Here is a 19348-nt window from a genome sequence, read left to right as displayed (position 1 = left end):
CATGAGAGGGTGTGCACACTTTTGCAACCATATCATAAAGACTTGAATTGATTTGTATAGGGTTATGTTAGAAGAGGAAAAACGTTTCGAAATTACGCATCACATATTTTTAATAGGCAATGTACACAATTATATTTTATACCACTTTAAAATTTACTTTTTTTTTTTTCTAATTGTGGGACAGGCCCCACTGGGAGGGTGTGAGGTGGTGCCATGAGTGGGGGAATGACCCCAAGGAAAAATCTGTTTTTGCCAAATGAAATGTCATTGCAATAAAATAAGGATTGGCTTTTTTTTTTTTTTTTTTAATCTTAGGCGCTTTTGACGCGCTTGGTTATTTTTTTCTGTTTTAGACTAACCTGTTACCTGATTTAAATTGCTTTTTTTCTTGTGTTAATGCGAAAAAGGATGCAATTTTAGGTAAACAATACTAATGCAATTTTAAAATAATGATCTTTTTTATAGTTGGTGCGGCGATTGGGATGTGTAAAAGGTTTTTTCTTTCTTGGGGAGGTTTTCCAAAAAAAACTTTAGAAACATTGCATTAGAATGTGAAAGCATGCATGATACTGTGGCTTGAGTGTGTACAGTATCATGAGATGCTTAAAGGCCTAAATCACTAATCATTTCCATCGAAAACACTTTTTTTTCCCGCTTTATCCTGACTAATCCAGAATACACGACCGAAAAATAGACATCATCACTGGCGCCTTCACAATAGAGCCTTGGAACAAAAGCAACAATGCCTCCAGATGGAATTGCATTCATTGTATGCTTGAATGTAAAAATGGATTTTTTTCCGTCAAAGGAGATTTCGGAAGAAACACTGCATCTTTTCTTTTGCCAAAGACAGAATAAGTGTGATCTGAAGGTTGTAATGAGCACCACTAATGACTTCCTTGTATTTGGGACGTTCCTTTTGATTTCACTCGTAATGAGCAATCCGACTTGTTTAGCACCTCAAAGCTGATCGATAATGTGATGGATCCCCACAGCCACCGTCTTCCTGGAGTTCTGGAAGCGGAGGAGAGCCGAGCTGACTTACGACTGGGATCTCATCGACTGGGAGGAGGAGGAGGTAGGTCAGCGAGGGCCACAAATATAGATCCCCTCGCGCCTTGCGGTCGCCTTTTATGATGTCGTCTCCATTTTTGTCGAAATATGACACCGCCATTGTGTTGCGCTGAAAGCATCTGCAGTTCAATAGTTCATAACCGGAATGTGCGTCGTTTGTCAGGAGGAGCTGCGGCCTCAGTTTGAAGCCAAATATTCCAGAGTGGAGCGAGTCAATCCCATATCTGGCAAGCCCGAACCTTTCCAGCCCCTCTCAGACAAACTCAGCCGGCTCATGGTGTCGGTGTCCGGAATATTCTTCATGGTAAACCCTTTTGATCTCTCAATAATCTGCCCATAGGGATCTTTGCAGATCCCGCAGTTGAGCGTGTTATTCTGTATGCTGCCACTGGAGTGACCTGATGTGCCAGCTGTGGCATTACATCCCCCCCTGCTGGATACATTTTAATGGCACAATAGAACGATCTCATGCCGTACTGTATAAAAATCATTTCGATCGCTGTTCCTAGAGTATTTCAACAATTCTATGTACGGCCATATTTTTTTCACTAAACACAAAACATTCTTATTTGGCGTTTCCCACAAAAACAGAACCATTCGTCTGTAGCATATCTATCTATCTATCTATCTGTCTATCTGTCTATCTATCTATCTATCTATCTATCTATCTATCTATCTATCTATCTATCTATCTATCTATCTATCTATCTGTCTGTCTGTCTGTCTGTCTGTCTGTCTGTCTGTCTGTCTGTCTGTCTGTCTGTCTATCTATCTATACTTACCTACCTACCTACCTACCTACCTACCTACCATTTTGCTTATTTTTTGACATGCTGACATGGTGTTTGGATGATTCCTGGTTTGTTTAAATTTGTCAATTTTCTGCACTGTCAATTTGAAATAACGTCTTAAAGAATGGAAATTAATACTTTTTTTTGTTTTGTTTTTCATTTTTTTTCATGCATTTGGCTAAAGGAATGTCTATAATTCTTGGTACAAAGTGAATTTAACCATTAAAGCATTAATCATTGTCGAGGGGATGCGGCTGTGAATTTGTGATGTTCACTGTGATTTATCTTCATTTGTGAAGCCCTTTGAGACACTGTTGTGATTAAGGGCTATAAAAATAAATGACTTGACTTTGACATTAAAGTAATTAATTACTTTTGGCAGTGAAGTACCAAAGTAATTCATTATTGTATGTACTTAAGCTCTAAAGTAATTGATCGCTTGTCCTTTAGTACCTATAGTAATCTCTTTGGTACTTTATTATGTAGAGCAATCCATTACTTTAGTACTTGATTACATAGAGTAATGGATTACGTTTGTACTTACCAGCCATTTTTAGACACTCCTGTAGCCAAACACTTGGTAAAAAATATAAATAAGCACCCGGGATTTAAGTTCTGGACCCTAAAAAAAAAGGGTAAAAGCAACACTAAAAGTCGATTAAAATGTGCTGTGTTTAGATTTCGCTGGTCCTGACAGCCGTGTTTGCTGTGGTAGTTTTCCGTCTGATCGCCATGGAGAAGTTTGCGTCTTTCAACTGGCATTTTGTGAAGAAGAACTGGCAGTTTGCCACCTCTGGCACTGGCGTCTGCATCAACTTCATGATCATTATGTCACTCAACGTGGTGGGTGTCCGGAAAGGCTCATCATCTGCCGTGTTTACATATCGGAGGCCAGCGAATGTTCCGTGAAATGTTTATTTTACGAGTTTATTCCAGGAAATATCACATACATGGCAAGAGAATTTCATTTTTCTCCTGTTTCTGAACATTTGTCACTGGTTCTCTCCTTGCTGATGTCTGTGCTCAGGTGTATGAAAAGGTGGCCTACCTGCTGACAAATTTAGGTAAGAACAGTACACTTGCTAAAGTTTTAGGACAAGTCTTCATCATCAATGACCTCATTCCCTCCCCCGTGCAGAGCATCCAAGGACAGAGTCCGAATGGGAGAACAGTTTCGCCCTCAAGATGTTCCTCTTCCAGTTTGTCAACTTGAACAGTTCCACGTTCTACATTGCATTCTTCCTGGGAAGGTAGGCCAGTTGCCATAAATTATATTTCCTGTTTTTACAGTAGAAAAATGTTGAATCATGCAAGAGTGTTTACTTTCCGAATCCCCGTGTCAGTATATCTGCCAGAACGCCTTTCCTTTCCCTTCCCAATGTATAGTTATACCAACACAAATATTCAATAACTCACGCTAGGTCTGCATGTAGCGGCATATTTCCAGTGGAAAATCCCAAAATGCTTCCATTAGATGGACAGTTGTGTAAATCTTCTGCATTTCACATGATTCGTAGGAATGTATGCTAATATATGGATTTCTACAAACCTTATATTATGTTATGTATGAAGCGGAGCTTTGATGGGTGGTTGGCACAATTGCAAGAGTTAGTTTTTATTCAATTTTGGCGTTTCACTCTTAAAGCCCATTATTTTTTTTATAGGTTTTTAAAGCAGGTTTATTAAGTTTTTTTTGTTTCAATATTTATTTTTGTTTTTAATTGATGGATTTAATTGATGATTGATGAATTGATTTTGTTGTAATCATAGTAAGCTTTGTTTAGTCATACTAGCCTATCATGTAGTTTTAGTTACATTTTTAAAGCATCTATTTTATTATTTTATTTCATAAAGTTTTTTTCTATTTTAGTTTTAAAAATTTTGAAAATATAGAAACGTTTTCTATAACTATAATAACATAATTTATGTGCCAGGCCACCTGTTGATTGCCTTTTACCCGGAGTATATCACCTTTATAGATAAATGAACATATTCAATTCCAAAGACATATTTTTACATTAATTTAAGAGTCCAGACATGCATTACCAGGTACTCATTTATATTTTTTTTCAATGTTTGGTGAAAGGATGTTGTAAAAATAGCTGGTACTAAATGAATTAAGTACTCAAGTAAACAATTAATTTAGTACTTAATTAACTAAAGTAGTTGATATATGTAAGTCCTTGATTTACTGAGTACCAGCCATTTTTATACTGTCCTTTAGCCAAACACTTGAAATAATCGGAAAAAAATGTTTAAATAGGTACCCGGCACATTATCAGGATTACATGCTGACTAGCGTCATACTCCACCATTCATTTCATACTATAAAATTAACATTTATACCATTCACATTATACGGAAAATGTTTTTTTTATTATAATGTCACACCTATTTACAAATGACTAGAAATGTTTAAATAACATTTTTATATTTGAGCTAATTGAGTGTTTGTCTCGCTCACTCTGAGTTCATTAGTTTCCCTCTAATTGAATTTCTCAGCTCATGTTGCCGGTCTCAATCTGTTTAGGTTTGCTGGCAGACCTGGAAAATACAATAAACTCTTTAATCGGTGGCGACTGGAGGAGGTGAGTGCAATAATGCATCAGCTTAAGTGGGTGATTATTTGAGCTGTGATTCAGCCCCCGTGACTTCTGTTTTTTAAAGATATCCTTGCAATGCCTGTCTCCTTTGCTTTGGTTAAACAAATCATCCACCCGTTAAATAAGCACCTCATTAAGCACATCATGAAAAAAAAATCCTGTGATTTTGCTTACAGGAAGGCATGTAATACAATAATATTTCTTTTAATGTTTCTTTTTTTTTTTAAAGTGTCACCCGAGTGGCTGCTTGATCGATCTGTGCCTGCAAATGGGCGTCATCATGTTTTTCAAACAAATCTGGAATAACTTCATGGAGCTTGGTTTTCCGTGAGTAATATATTATTGCAATGTTTTATTTTTTTATTCTTCCTTTTTTGATTGCGTTGATTGTATTTTTTTCTCCTTCCAAGAAACACACGCTGAGACTTTCTGCTACTGGCTTGTCAGCCCTTCTTGCTGTTGGTTTTGAGTCACTTGTCGTTATCTCAGTTTGCTGCAGAACTGGTGGTCTCGTAGGAAGATGAAAAAAGGCGGTGGCGCCGCAGGGCAGAACGTGGAGAATAAAAGCCAGCTACCTCAGTGGGACAGAGATTGGAACCTGCAGCCCATGAATGCGCACGGCCTCGTAGACGAGTACCTAGAAATGGGTGAATCATTGTACTTGTTCGCTAGTGTTGTTTTCCATATTGATCATGAAGAGCAAGGCCATCCTGGCTCAATGTGTTACACAGTCAAAAGATATAAATGTGAGATCCTCATCTTTCTTATGCTTTCGTAGAAACGCCATCTTTTTGGCACCTACTAATAAAAAACAAGAACTTCCATAATTATGTCATTCAAAGTTTGCTAAGATTTATAGCAATATCTTCATAGGAAGAAATGCCCATGGTGTTAATTTAACACCATGTCACAATTATTGACGACATCGTTATTATGTAAAAAGTAGGGCCGGACGGATTAATCGTCTGCCCAAATAAAATGACCGATGATGTCCCATGAAGCATTGGTCAGAATGACGGATATTTGAGATTATTTAGCTTTTCTTACCCATATGCACATTACCCATTTGCAGCAGTTGTATACAAGTAAGGTTGGTGTTATTTATCACACATAAATCCATACCACAAACTTTAATTCTTAGATGTACATTGTAAGATTTAAAGAAATGTAACAATTTTTAACAAGCAATGACTAAGTTAGGAATGCAAGGAAGTTGCATGAGCTTGATGTCACTACTTTATACAACCTAAAGTCATTGTATGTCTGAAAACATTGAAAAAGTAATAAAATGTATAGCACAACATGTTTTAAGCATAAATGTGTTAAATATAACACCCATTCAACTACTAGTAACACAAACACAGAGGACCGAGAAGTCCTCATTACTTCATTTTTGGCACCATGCAATGCATGAACTGAATGAACCAGTTTTTTTTTTTGGTTTTTTTTTGCTATTTTCCCTGCTATTGGCATAAGTACTAGGCCGGCCTGTGACCAATGAAACTGCATGTAATTGACTCCTGTTAATATGGATTGTGAGGAAACAAATGCGATTGTATTCATTATACATTTTTAAATTAAATCAGTAATCAGTCTTTTTTTTTTTTCCGCCAAAAAATCGGGCGCACAACAGCAACTGTTGTGTGCCACGTTTATTTTTGGGAGCAATTCAGAATCAAAATTTAGCTAATAACAAGGCACTAAACATTTTTAAAATGAAATAAATGTATCCTAATTGCTAGTCTGCCCATCACTATACTGACGTTTTCCTCGTCAAACTTAAATGGAGTAATTATGCTCTGACCAAGCAATCAAACGATGTTATTGTTGCCCAACCAGCAGGCATTCCGTGGTCATTTTGAAATCTAAATGGTTAAAGAAACAAATTATTGTGCCAGAATGATTTAAGTTACCATGGCCAACACTCCTGATGCTCAAGGATTTGAGCAGGTTAGAATGACAAGACAGCTTGACATAGGCTTTAAAATCTGAAAAAGTCTTTAAAATGTGAAAAAAACATGGGAAAAAAGTCATATATTATATCAACATATGCATACAGTGCAGCCAAGAGAAATACAACAAAACGGAAAACAGAATATACAATTTCATGGGACTTGTAAATGTGGGTCACTGCTTTTGAAAGGCTAGTAAGCCTTGACACTAACACATCATCTATTCATGCAGACAGAAGACAAATATTCATAAAAGCAGTTCATTTTCCAAGAGAATTGCTGCTCTATTAAGCGAAACACACGCAAAATCATGAACACGGCTAATGTCCTACCTGTCGGAAAACATAAAGGCATTAAAGAGAGAACTCTCATTTCCTCTCAGTCCTCCAGTTTGGCTTCACCACCATCTTTGTTGCTGCGTTCCCGCTGGCTCCGCTCCTGGCGCTGCTCAACAACATCATCGAGATCCGTCTCGACGCCTACAAGTTCGTCACCCAGTGGAGGAGACCCATGCCCGCCCGGGCCACAGACATCGGTGAGCTTGATCTTCTTCTATTTGACATTTACAACACTTTTCTAAATATAGCTCAATATGCAGCCGGCTGCACTTGGTTGGAAGAGCAATCACAAAGAACAAATATCCCAAAAACTTTGCGAAGTTCCTCGGGTGTACTGACCAAAGTTTGTAGTGCTTCTGAAATTCAAAAGTGATCATCTTGAACTGAATTTCCTGATATTGACCCTGTTCACGCTTAGTCCAGTATGTTTATATAAAAGGAAGACAAAGGCATGGATATCATTTCGAAATGTATGTGCACACATCTAAAGTGCATTTTGAACTATGTTATACACTTCAAACGCAATTTTGTCAATGTTTGCCTTATATTGTAATGCATTGTTAAAAATGATAATAATTTGGTTTAAAGTGTGAGTTAAAAAAAAACACTGTAATTGCCGCAAATATCAAAACGTGTTGAAATCAGTGACGTTATAAATTATCGACCCACCAATTGCTTTAATGTACCAGTAATCAACTAAATTATTACACTTTACAAACATTTTGGGGGAAAATAATGAATATTTTGTGTTTATGTCTTGGAAAAAGATACTATGGGTTTTTTGTTTTGGTTTTGTTTTTCCAAAAATAGCAGCTTAAAAGTATACATTTAAAAAAAAAGATCTATAGTTAGACTGCAAACAATTGAAAGTATCTGATGTGTTGGAAGTGATTTTTAAAAATTGTTGTATTTATTTGTTTCAAAACTTTCATAACACTGACTATTTATGGTCATTAAGGGTTTCCCTGAATGTTAAGGTGCCTCACTGGTTTCGCCCCAAATCACCCATAACAGGACATCAGGAATTAATGAATAAGGAACGCATGCATAACCAATATCAAAGTGACAAATTTATACTTATGGTTCATAAACCATCATGCATGGTAGCTGTTTTCCTGTTTTGTCTGGAAATTTAAAACAATTATGGGATACTTCTCAGGCATCTGGCACGGGATCCTAGAAGGTATCGGTGTGCTCGCTGTCATCACCAACGCCTTTGTCATCGCCATCACCTCAGACTACATCCCTCGCTTTGTATATGCCTTCAAATATGGCCCCTGCATGGACAGGGCGTACCGCCACGACGATGAGTAAGATTTAAAAAAAAAAAAAAAAAAGATTTGAATTATACTGTACCACCACAGTTGCTCGCTTGATGTGTGCCAAACATCTCATTTGGCTCTGCAGGTGTTTGCGAGGTTACATGAACAGCAGCTTGTCTGTGTTCGACATGAGCGTGCTGAACAACAGCAGCGAGACAGAATATTGCAGGTACAGAGACTACAGAGCCCCGCCCTGGAGCAAAGTGCCCTACGAGTTCACTCTGCAGTTCTGGCACGTCCTGGCTGCCAGACTGGCCTTCATCATTGTCTTTGAGGTATGTCGACCTTTCATTCCCCAGTATTTGTAAAGTCAAACTGAATATGTCTCATAAATTTGGAATTACGCAGAGAAAAGTAGTGCTAACACACCTCACAATGTTTTCGCTACATGTTTTAAGAGCAAGCTCTTCTCAGCTGCTCTTTTTGTCCACTGAGTGCACCGAACCCCCTCGGCCCTGCTCCACTGTTAAATGTCAAACAAATCAATATAATGAAATGGATACTTCATTGAGCATAATTGTTATGCTTACACATTCAATACCTACATGTTTGAGCAGCAAAAATACAGTATATCCACTCAAAATTCTCAGTACCTGGAATACATCCCACCAGGTTGTTGCGGGACTTTCCACGCTGTGACAATGAGGCAATCAGTCTAAAGCAGTCACACCAGAGTGAAAGCATTGTCTACTGAAAACAAAATGATCTCAATCGTCCATTTTGTTTCCATAAGTTGTGCACACTGACAGCCAACAACGAGGCGCTTTAAAGCAAGCACACCAGCCATTCCACACACTTATTGCAGAGTCTGACTTTTTTTTCTTTTAAATTCTAAAACCCTCTTCAATCTCCTGCCTATTTCTGCGTGCTCTCATAGCCAACAATCTTATCTTCGCATGGGTCACAGTGCGCTGGAGCCTATCACAGTCGAGTGAATGAAAGAGCCAAAAACAGGCGTTTTACCGACATCAAAATGAACTGGAAAACCAACAAAGCAAAAAAATGTCAAGCGACGGCAAACAGAGACACCCGATCCTCCTATCAATTCGGTCCCCTAGGGAAACCACTACCGGGGGTATCCGGCAGTAAGAGGGTCTCCCTTCTACCTGTGACGTGCAGAAGTCCTTTAATATCACCTCGGGCGGAAGCGCAGGATAAGCAATAGCTTTTTAGAAATGCATTGATGACGGAAAATTAGACTTTGGGGGTGTTACGGCTGATACATGAACTCTTTCTGTGCCAAGCAAAATTTAAAAAGACCTTGAATGCCAGCCGAATTCAAGATTTTTGTCGCATCTTCCAAGGCCGACGGAATATTTTATTGTATGACTATGTAGACATTGGCGGTAGCATATGAATGATTGGATTCCATTCCTTACTTTGAAAAAGAAAGTAAGATCCTACCTTATTCTGATCTTTAGTAATCGCAGTTTGAAAATAAGTGACTTCAAGCTATTTTGGACCACAGGAGAAAAATCCTCACACATATACATTTACTTTGACACAAATATTGTCCTTCCCTTCGATGACAAACATGACAAAAACTGGTGAAAATGTGTTTTTGATGGCAAAATAACAGTTTGCGTATGTATATACAGTAAGTACATTTCAACAGTGCTCGATTGGCATATAATTCGGTGGAGCGCTATCCATTCATTAAAAATAAAAGTATTTTACATCACACAATTCTTCTTCATGGCACCGAAAGAGTTAATATTGTAACATGGCTAAAAGCTCTAAAAAGTTTAATTTTCTTGATTTGGGCCCTTTAATAATTTAGGCCAACTTGTAGTTTTGACTGCATTTTCATTAAAAGTGGCAGCGGAATAAACGTAACCCCGTATCGGTGACTGCTTTCCTCAGCACCTGGTGTTTGGCATCAAATCCTTCATCGCGTACCTCATTCCGGACATGCCCAAGGACCTTTGTGACCGAATGCGCAGGGAGAAGTACCTCATGCAGGAGATGATGTACGAGGCGGAGCTGGAGCACCTGCAGAAGGAGCGCAAAAAGAACGGACTGCGTTATCACCACGAGTGGCCTTAACTTTTCCACCCCTCCCGTGTCCGCGCAGCCCGCCGCTCCTGCCTGTTTTAACCTCCGGCAGATTCACCAAAGACTTGACATACGATCCGCCCCTCCGTCACTCCAAAGCTGCTTCACCGTGAACACGCCCTCCCTTCGCCATCTGCTGCCGAGTTGGCGCCACCCTCGTGTTCCGACACCTTCCTGGATCCGTGGCTTCCTGGCTTTCGTCCTTCTGCCGCGCGTCATGGCCTCACTTCCACCGTAATGTTTACTATGCAGATGAAGGGCTGCAGCGGTTCACTCGGTCAGCCCTCTTGCACTCTCTTTCTGTGTGGCAGCTAGCACCTCGTCTCGCTTGGACTCGCCGCATGTTTTTCTGTTTTCTCGCCGCGGTCATTTCCAAATAGAACGGGCCGCGTTCCTACTAAGCATGCCGAAAACGTTTCGTGGCGAGATGTAAAGCGGCGTCGGAGAGGATCGTCTACAGCAGCCCGGAAAGTGCATGGTCGTGTTGTTGTCGTGTCCCTTCTTGGTGCCTGGTTTGTGTGAGCCGCGTGCGTTTGTTTGTTGCGCTACTGCTGAGCTTGACTGCCTTGAGTTCGCAGGACGTGAACTTTTCGCGATTTGATTGTGCCTACAGTTGTGCGCCCACATCACGTGTGCCTGTTTGTGCTGCACGTGCGCTTTCAAGAGCAACAAAGTCCTCTCTTCTCTTAGCTCCTTCTGTTGGAGAACCTTCTAGATGCGCCCGAGCAGCGTTTGTTTTGGACGGGAGTCACACACACTTAGGTAGCCCGCCGTGGTCTAATGGCTCTAAAACAACAACGTCTGTCGGAACGTAACTCCCATTACGAGCGACGTATGCGCGCGGGAGCCGCAAATCTGCTTTTTCCCCTTTCTGCGCTCACAGCCTGTTTTTCATTTGTTATTGGAAGAGCAGGGGCATGGTTGAAACTTGGATCGTTTGGACATACCTGTGGCTTGGATGTTCAATGCACAAAGAACATCCATCCACTGTTGCTCACTCACACACACACAAAAAAAAGCACTTACACATTTGTTCTTGAGCAAAGAATCCCAGCCAAGTGCGGTTTTTAGCTCCACAGTGTTGCTAATTGTTCTGAAATTTGCCTGCCTCAAAGGAAGGCCGCCTGTAATACGTCTTTGCCTAGCCAGCATGACTTGGAAAACAGCAGTGACACATTTTCAGGCGAAACCACAAGGACTCAAAATTACAAAGAAAAATATACTCCCTAATTTCCGGTCTGAATATGTCAATGTATTTGTACGAGTATTTATACTAGAAAATTGACCCAAAAAAATACACGGTCACTATGTTGATTGCTTTGCTGGTTCAATGTTCCCAAAAAGTTGATTTCTGAATTCAAACAAATGTCTTACGATTTGCACAAATCTCATTCGCACTGTTTTCTTCATGAACTGTGATGAAATCATGAAAATGACATGACAGACACGAGCTAAACCTGTTGAACACACTAAAGCTTAACCGGCATTTATTTATACAGTACCAGTCAAAAGTTTGGAAACAACCTCTAATTCAGTCCAAGATAAAAGGTCTTCTTGAGGTCGTTGATGATTTTTGACTGAATAAAAAGGTATATTACCAATTTATCGGCAGACCAATGAAAAACACTATAATGTAGAGAGTAAAATAAAACGTGTTTCTTACCAACGCTTTTCAATGGGCATTGGTTATATCCTGAATTTACCTGGCCTGGTTCCTATTCCCCGCAAAAAGCAGGAGTCAACTGTAAAAATATTGGTCAAGGTAAAAAAGAAAAAAAAAAAAGAACATTTCTCTTCCCACGATGCATTGTGTGGTTCAATTCCTTTAGTTAATGAAATTTAAAGTGTTACCAGTCTGAATGTGTGTCATATTTAACATTTGTATGCTCAACACGTTGATTTATTAATTTATTTATCTATTTGTTTATTTTAAACCGTGTCGTTAGATTGTGTGACAAGTAGTGACATCTTGCACACTACCTTTCATTGCTTGTTAAAGTCAACATTTTCTTTGTTTTGAATGTCAGGTCCATAGAATGACCCTACCCTTCTGTATATTTCAGCATACAAGGTTATGGTTTAGATTTATGTGTAACAAATAATTTCAGCATTATTACTTGTACTGTATACAATTGCTGGAATTGGATAGGTTACATAAAGGTAAAAGTTTAAAACAACCAGCGAATATCAGCAATTTGGCCAATTATACTTGGCTGATGTTTGAAAATCTATAATCGTCAGATTCTTGATAAACACCTTTTGCCCTGATAACAGCTTTGTACACCTTAGTATTTTCTAAGTCAGGTTTGTCATATGGATGTTTATTTTTAATGTGGAATGACTTTCATTTCTCAGCTGTGCATTTGTCAACGCTTATTAACTTAAATTTCTTGACCTCATACGATGTGTTTGAGTGTTTCCAAATATTTGACTGCTATGTGAATTACTGGTACTGAATGTCCAATGCAAGTCATGAAGCTCCAGGTTTTGTGACTTTTTTTGTTTTAATCTACCATAAAAATAAAAAATAAAAGATTTAATGTTATCACAGATGCAAGAACTAACACCAAGCCGATCAAACAATATTATTGTTGCTTTAAAGCCTTTTCTATCCTCTTGTTATTTCTTGTATTAAGGATAATCATTGTTCATTTTGACTGGAAATACATGTATACATGTTAAGGGTTTTGACTTTACCTCAAAGTGTGTCATGACAGCTGCATTTGGAACACTTAAAAACAGATGGCAACCACAATTCGTGTGGAAAAAAAAATAACCATCTACACAAAACAAAGAAAATACTTATGAATAATTTATACTCACCCTCAGATGTCCTGTCTGCATTTCTCAGGTGTCCTCTGATTGTTTGATGATCAACTTTTCAATCATATTTTCTACAATACAATCAAATGGTGCAAATGCAATGAAGCACCCACCCAAAGCATGTTTTTGTTTTCAGTAATCACAATCCTATTCTACATGACATTCAATGTCTACTATAAACAATGTCAACAAAAAAGATTGCTTTCATAATGTTCTATTGCTTTTTTTCACTATAGCGTGACTAATTGTTAGCAAGCTAGTCCAGGTTCCCTGCTATGTGAAGATTGAAAATCTATGCATGTTGTAATCCTTGTACAGTCCAGTTTGCATGATTTGGTGCCTCCTGGGCCACGCGAACATCAGTAAGCTTATCTTAAAACATATCACAAACACACATCCGGTATTTTTCTAATACTGAAGATTTTAGAAAGCCCTGACAAGATGCCTGTTTGGTGAGGGGGGGAGTGAATTTTATACAGCGCCGCTATTTTCTAGATTTAAATCAAAACAAAGAAACACATGAGTAATCGTCGTATGGTTTCAAAGTCTTGCAAATCTCGACCCAGCTTGAAATAGTTGTTAAAATTGAAGTTCTGGCACCCCCAAACTGTCATGGATGAGCTCCTTCACACAAGTATGAAGCCTGCACAGTGTAAAGTGGTGTTCCTAATGCCTCCTACTGCTGTTGGCAATAGCACAATGTCGGTATTGTAATGATTCGTAATAACAGCTTGAAATTGCACTCTGAAAAGTTTGAGTAGAATTTATTTGAGAAGTGGATGCAGAAGAGTTAGGCCATACATTTTGATGAGGGGCAGGATGTGACATGAGTGTATTAGTAACATGGTTTACTTGGTTCTTGTTTACATGTAAAAAAATATATATATTGAAATGTATAAAAACAATGTAACATAAGATCATTTGGATATCACTTTTCTGTAATAAACCATGGATTGTATCTTTTAAATCTAAATCTGCTGTGTTCATTGCTGAAACACTTTGAGTGCTGTGTGTAATCGGGAAAAAAAGTGCAGTGTGTGATAGCATTTCAGGAGTGTGTGAGGGTGTTTCACTAGTGTGTGTTATGTTTAGTTGTGGATATGAGTGAAAACTTTCATTAGTGTGTGTTTTGGTAATACATTAAATGTGAGTGTAAACTAGAAAGTGTTTCAGTTGTGCATACAACTAAAACCAAAGTAAAAAAATGTGTGAGAGCATTTCAGATTTGCATATGATTAAGTGTAAGCAACAAAAACAGTCAGTAAAGTATGTGAGAGCAATTCAACAGTGTGAACGTTTTTCTCTAGTGTGCATGAGAGTTTTTGAGTGCTGTATGAAACCATGTCCATCACGTAAATGTGAGCATTTTAGTTGTGTGTAAAAGTTTTGGGACTGTGAATAAGTTTTGTGTAAAAAACATTTGATTAGTGTGTGCAAGAGAGTTTTCAGTAGGGCATATGAGTACTCATAGAATTCAGGACAGTGTGTGATGGCATTTGAGTGATTCCATACAATAGTTGATAAAGTGTGCGAGGGCCTTTCAGTAGTGTGTATGAAAGTTTTTCACAAGTGCATGAGAGTCCTTCAGTACTGTATAAAGGAATTTCTGTCTTGTGTATGAGAGTATTTATTAGTGTGTGAGAGTGGGTGTGAGAAAAAAGTCAGTAAGGATTGAGTGATTCAGGAAAAACATGCAACCCAATGCATGAAAGCTTTTCAGTAATGTGTATGAAAATGTTTCACTCATGTGAATGAATTGTCTTGGTCTGCATGAGTAGTTTGTGAGTTTTGAGCCTGTTAAGGTCTTGGTTACTGTGAGAGGGGTTTTTGTAACAGCATTTCTTTAGTGTGTGAGAGTGTGTTTCAATAGTTCGAGTTTGTCCACCCCTCTCCCCCATAAAAAAATCAATGAAGTATGTGAGAGCATTTCAGTAAGAGTTAGTGATTCAGTCAAAAACAGGCAATACAGTGTGAAAAACCTTTCATCAGTGGGTATGAACGGGTTTCACTAGTGTGTATGAAAGTTTCTCCAATGCCCTGAGAGCGTTTTAGTTGTGTGCGAGTTTTTTAGTAATATATCTCATTGGAAAAAAATGCATTAGTATGCTTGTGAGAGCATTTCATTATTATTTGAGTGGGGAAAAAACAATCAATAAAATGAGTGAGAGAGTTTTACTAGTGTGTCTTAAAGGTTATGATATTGACAAGTCCTTGGCTGCCTCTCACACATTATTTTCCAAGGCATCAATACAACAATATCGATGTTTGGTATAAATATTGGTATATTGGTAAATATTGGTATATTGGTATAAATTGCCTGATGTCCCAGCGCATGCCTTGCAAAATCTTTCAATGTGCTGTTACTGTCTTCGATTTTCTGAGGATGCACAAGAATGAAATCATTTAATAAAAAAACTGAAGCCTATCCATGCAAAAAGCGTGCATCTATGTAGATGTAAGTGTCGATCAGAACGATTGTTGCTCGGCCTCGGCTGCGGTCGATTTTCTAGCGAGGGACGTTCTACTCAGTCTATTTATTAAGTGCTGCGTCTGCAAAAAGGTTTTGTGGATTTTGTTTATGGAGCAAAGTGATTTATTTCTTTGCTCCCTCTGCAATTACAAACCAAGATTCCACTTTCCCCCATATGTACGACCCTGTTGAAATAATGTTTGTTTTATGGCAAAACTACTGCTTGGGAAGAAATAACAGCTTTTCAGCAACGCGGGTCCGCTGACTTTAATTTCGGCTCGGAACAAGACGTATTTACTTGCAATGTTACCGCCCGCTCGAGCAGGAGCAAAGCCAGTTTACCTGCTGGCCTAAAAAGACGCATCAGAGTCCTTAATGAAATCTTATCCTCCCACTCATGCAGAGCAGCAAAAGTTGTGTGCCACGGGGAAACTTTAATACCTTAAAGCCTTTTCCATTTGGAAAATGACAGCTTGGACTAAAACAAGCAGCAAAATGAAAACCGATAATAAGAAGTTAAGTCCACAGTGATACCGTAAAATCCAAAGTAATCTCCGACATGGCCATTAGACTGTTAACAAGATTGGAAGTTGACTACTCGGCTGGAAAATAATGTATGATGTGTCTGCAAGTGTGACTGATGCCTCTTTTTGTGTAAAGCAGCAATTTTCAATGGCTAATGTGAATTTCTGTGCAAAAATAAAAAACGAAACATCTGCATATGCTTAGGGTCACCTTTTACAGTGCAGACTCTACTTTATTCATATAGCATTTTATAGTGCATTCACAGTGTGGCGTGGCAGCAGTTTTTAATTGCTTTTTTGAATTTCTGAACAATAATAAAAACAAAACCTCTGCATATGCTTGGGGTTACCTTTTACAGTGTAGACTCAACTTTGTTCATATAGCACTTTTTAACTGTAATTCACAGAGTGTGGATTAGCACAAAACATTTTCACCTTAACTTTGTGTATATTCTCATACATCTTAATAAAATATTATAACATGGTGTCAAAAGACATTTGGATGTAGGTGTGTCCCAGCTTTGACTTTGAAACATTCTTTATGGGCAATTTACAAATCTGGTTTAGTTCAGCACTTTAACAAAAGAAAAATGACAGAAACTGTGAAATATAGCATTCGTATTATGCAATATTATAATGACCTGGGCAATTAAGTCAAACATTTTCTTGATAATATGTTCTGCATGCCCCCAAATCATCTGTATTGTGACGAATTTTCCATTTGTGAAATATGACTTAAGCCGCAGAATCCACCTCCATCCAAGGAGGCGGCCATTTTGCCACTGCTGTTTAACTGAAAATGACACCCCAGTGCCTGAGGGCTCAGGTGACGACCAATCACAGCTCACCTGTTTTCTGGGTTTGGTCATGTGACTCCAAGCTGAGCTGTGATTGATTGTAAGCGAAGCAACTGTGATGTCATTTCAATACTAATCTTATTTAGTCATTTTTTGCTCTAAAAAGTTGATATTCTCCAAAAATGATTTGACATCTAATATATTTTTTTGTACAAAAAATATCTTTAAAAAACAATTTTCCTACTACCTATCAGCTGAAAATAACACAGTGTGTGCTCAAGGCTCAGATAACGTTCAATCACAGCTCCCGTTTTCTATGTTTGATCATGTGACATTCACAAGCTGAGCCATGATTGGTTGTTAGCTGAGCAACTGTAATGCTATTTTAAAGAGACGCTAAAAGTTGACGTTGTGTCTAAAATTAATTTGACACATAAGTGATTTTTCGTGTACAATTATTAACTTTTAAAGCACATTTTCCCTCTGTTGAATGAAAACATCACATGCTTAATATGTTTAGTATGCTCAACTCAAACTATAAACAAAACATCCACTTTTGAATGCTAAAATGGCTACATAAGTTTAGTGTCCCTTTAAACATTTTTTGAGCCTTTTTTTTTTTTTTTGCCTGTGAAAACAGTGTTTTTCTCTATTGGATTTTATTAGTGATGTGCACTTTCTTTTCCACCATTTACTGCAGTTTAATTTACTGCAGTGCTACAAATGTACTTCATCTGCGGACTATGTTTAACCCACCAATGCTATTGTAAATTGTCTGAATTTTTCTCACTTTTCATAGCTGTAACCTCACTGTCACACACCACTTTCCCTTTCATGCACCGACAAGTTATTAGGTCACGGTCGCTGTAAGCGAGGCTATATGATTGATGCTACTGTACGCACATGGCACACATAAAGAGAGCAGCTTAGGAAGGGAATCACGGCGCCCGAAATGGTCACGGTTATAAATCCAGCTGAATACACATGTGAACAGGCCAGGATGGTAGGAATGACCGCTATGGGAAATGCAAGAGGCTCAAGTCTAAAAATCATCAAAGGGCGATGTTCCACCGAGCGCTTTTATTTCTCTTCAATGCTGAGATATGTTTCACATTAACACACCCAATGTTGCTCACCCACAAGCGAAACTCAACGAAATGTAATTAAAAGTTTCAAATAGCATCACTCCTGGAACGCCTTCTCGAATTAGACATGGCGATTTTGTGAACACAGCACATTGACTACTTCCAAAGTTGCTCGCATGATTTTTAAAGTTACAAACTTGAGTGTTTCTGAGAAGGGAAAATTAAACCAACGAAAAAAACATGCTTGTAAATGTTGACAAAAATTTATGGAGAACTATAACTCAGGTTAATAAATGATTTTTAGCTGCATTTATTCCCAAAAGATGGACAAGCTTCCAAAATGGAAACAGAAGACTTTGCACTGGAGGCAAACTCACATTCACGGCAATGAATGTTCTAGTATTTTTCCCGTTTTATTACAACTGGATATTGGTGAGTGTTCAGTGCATACAAGGCTTTCTATGCTAGCCTCAGCACTATCAGAAGCACTGACCTACATTTACAAGGAAGTCTAATATTTGTTCTATGAAATTGTTTTCAGGGCTAGCACAATACAGACAGACAAATATTTTCTCTCAAGTATTGGAAGTGATTTTAGTAATCTGCAATAGTAGTATTTGTTTTCTTTGGAAGAGTACGCCTGAGTGTATTGGTTTTTTTTTTTGTCTCTCTACCTTTTGCTGCACCAGTTGTGTTCAAATACTCACGACTAAAGTGTTTTAACACCACCATGTAGATGCTAGTCGTTAGCTCCTCTAGATTTTTGCAATAGTATTAGTAATTTTGTTGTGGAGGATAAAGACGAAATGCACCTAAAGTATATACATTTTTTTGTTTTTGTTTTTTTCGCTTTTCAAATATTCATTGGAAGTGATTAGCACCATTTCGATGCTGGTCTGCTGGTTACAGTAGTATAAGTCATTCGTCCTCAAGCAGAAAAACTATATGGCTGTGAGTATTGTTTTTTTGTCTGTCTAAATTTTACTGCACCATTTGTTTTCAATTATTAGTTTGAAGAGTTTTATCACCACTGTTTGGATGCTGGTCATCAGCTTATAATGCTTTTTGGCCATTATCTTAGCATTAAGAACGATATTTAAAGGAAAAGTTATGTGGTTTACACAATGAGTAAATCTCTTTCTCATATGTCGTTTGATAGTAACTTGGGAGTAGAATTATATTTTTGATTATCTGATTTAACCAAACAGCTTCTTGCGTTGGAAGTCCTATTTGGATTTTGAACTCCTTTGTTGTTGTACAATGTTTTGTATACTATTGATGGCAGTCTTTGATGGTGATCTGAGTGGTGGTATAAAAAGGTGGTTTAAGGTCCAGGTGCAGTGGTCACCACTGGAACTTGGCAGTGTTTCTTCATTAGAATCCAAGCAAAGTGAGGCACTGCAGGCTTTCCGTTTTGATAGAGAGCATGCACCAAGCACTTATTAGGTCATGGTCTCGGTGAGCACCTAGGCAGGATTGATGTTGCTCACACGGCACTGAAATAAAGCGCAGCT

The 19348-nt window shown here is 38.3% G+C and overlaps 1 protein-coding gene across 2 annotated transcripts in view; it reads left to right on the top strand.

The window, feature by feature from the left end:
- The window catches only part of ano3 (anoctamin 3), a 44559-nt gene extending 30628 nt beyond the window's left edge, over positions 1-13931 (top strand). For both annotated transcript variants that reach the window (XM_088417136.1, XM_088417138.1), the window contains exons 14-25: positions 996-1078; positions 1238-1378; positions 2544-2708; positions 2893-2929; positions 3004-3115; positions 4396-4453; positions 4698-4795; positions 4958-5115; positions 6803-6955; positions 7918-8068; positions 8166-8355; positions 9944-13931. In XM_088417136.1, coding sequence (XP_088273262.1) covers positions 996-1078; positions 1238-1378; positions 2544-2708; positions 2893-2929; positions 3004-3115; positions 4396-4453; positions 4698-4795; positions 4958-5115; positions 6803-6955; positions 7918-8068; positions 8166-8355; positions 9944-10126 — 1529 coding nt within the window. In that variant the 3' untranslated portion in view covers positions 10127-13931. The remainder of the gene's footprint in view (positions 1-995; positions 1079-1237; positions 1379-2543; positions 2709-2892; positions 2930-3003; positions 3116-4395; positions 4454-4697; positions 4796-4957; positions 5116-6802; positions 6956-7917; positions 8069-8165; positions 8356-9943) is intronic.
- The last annotated feature ends 5417 nt before the right edge of the window (positions 13932-19348 follow it).

The sequence above is a fragment of the Hippichthys cyanospilos genome, chromosome 6 (genome assembly GCF_059441005.1).
Source record: "Hippichthys cyanospilos isolate Australia breed blue-spotted pipefish chromosome 6, RoL_Hcya_1.0, whole genome shotgun sequence".
Classification (NCBI taxonomy): domain Eukaryota; kingdom Metazoa; phylum Chordata; class Actinopteri; order Syngnathiformes; family Syngnathidae; genus Hippichthys; species Hippichthys cyanospilos.
This window is presented reverse-complemented; position numbering and strand designations above follow the sequence as displayed.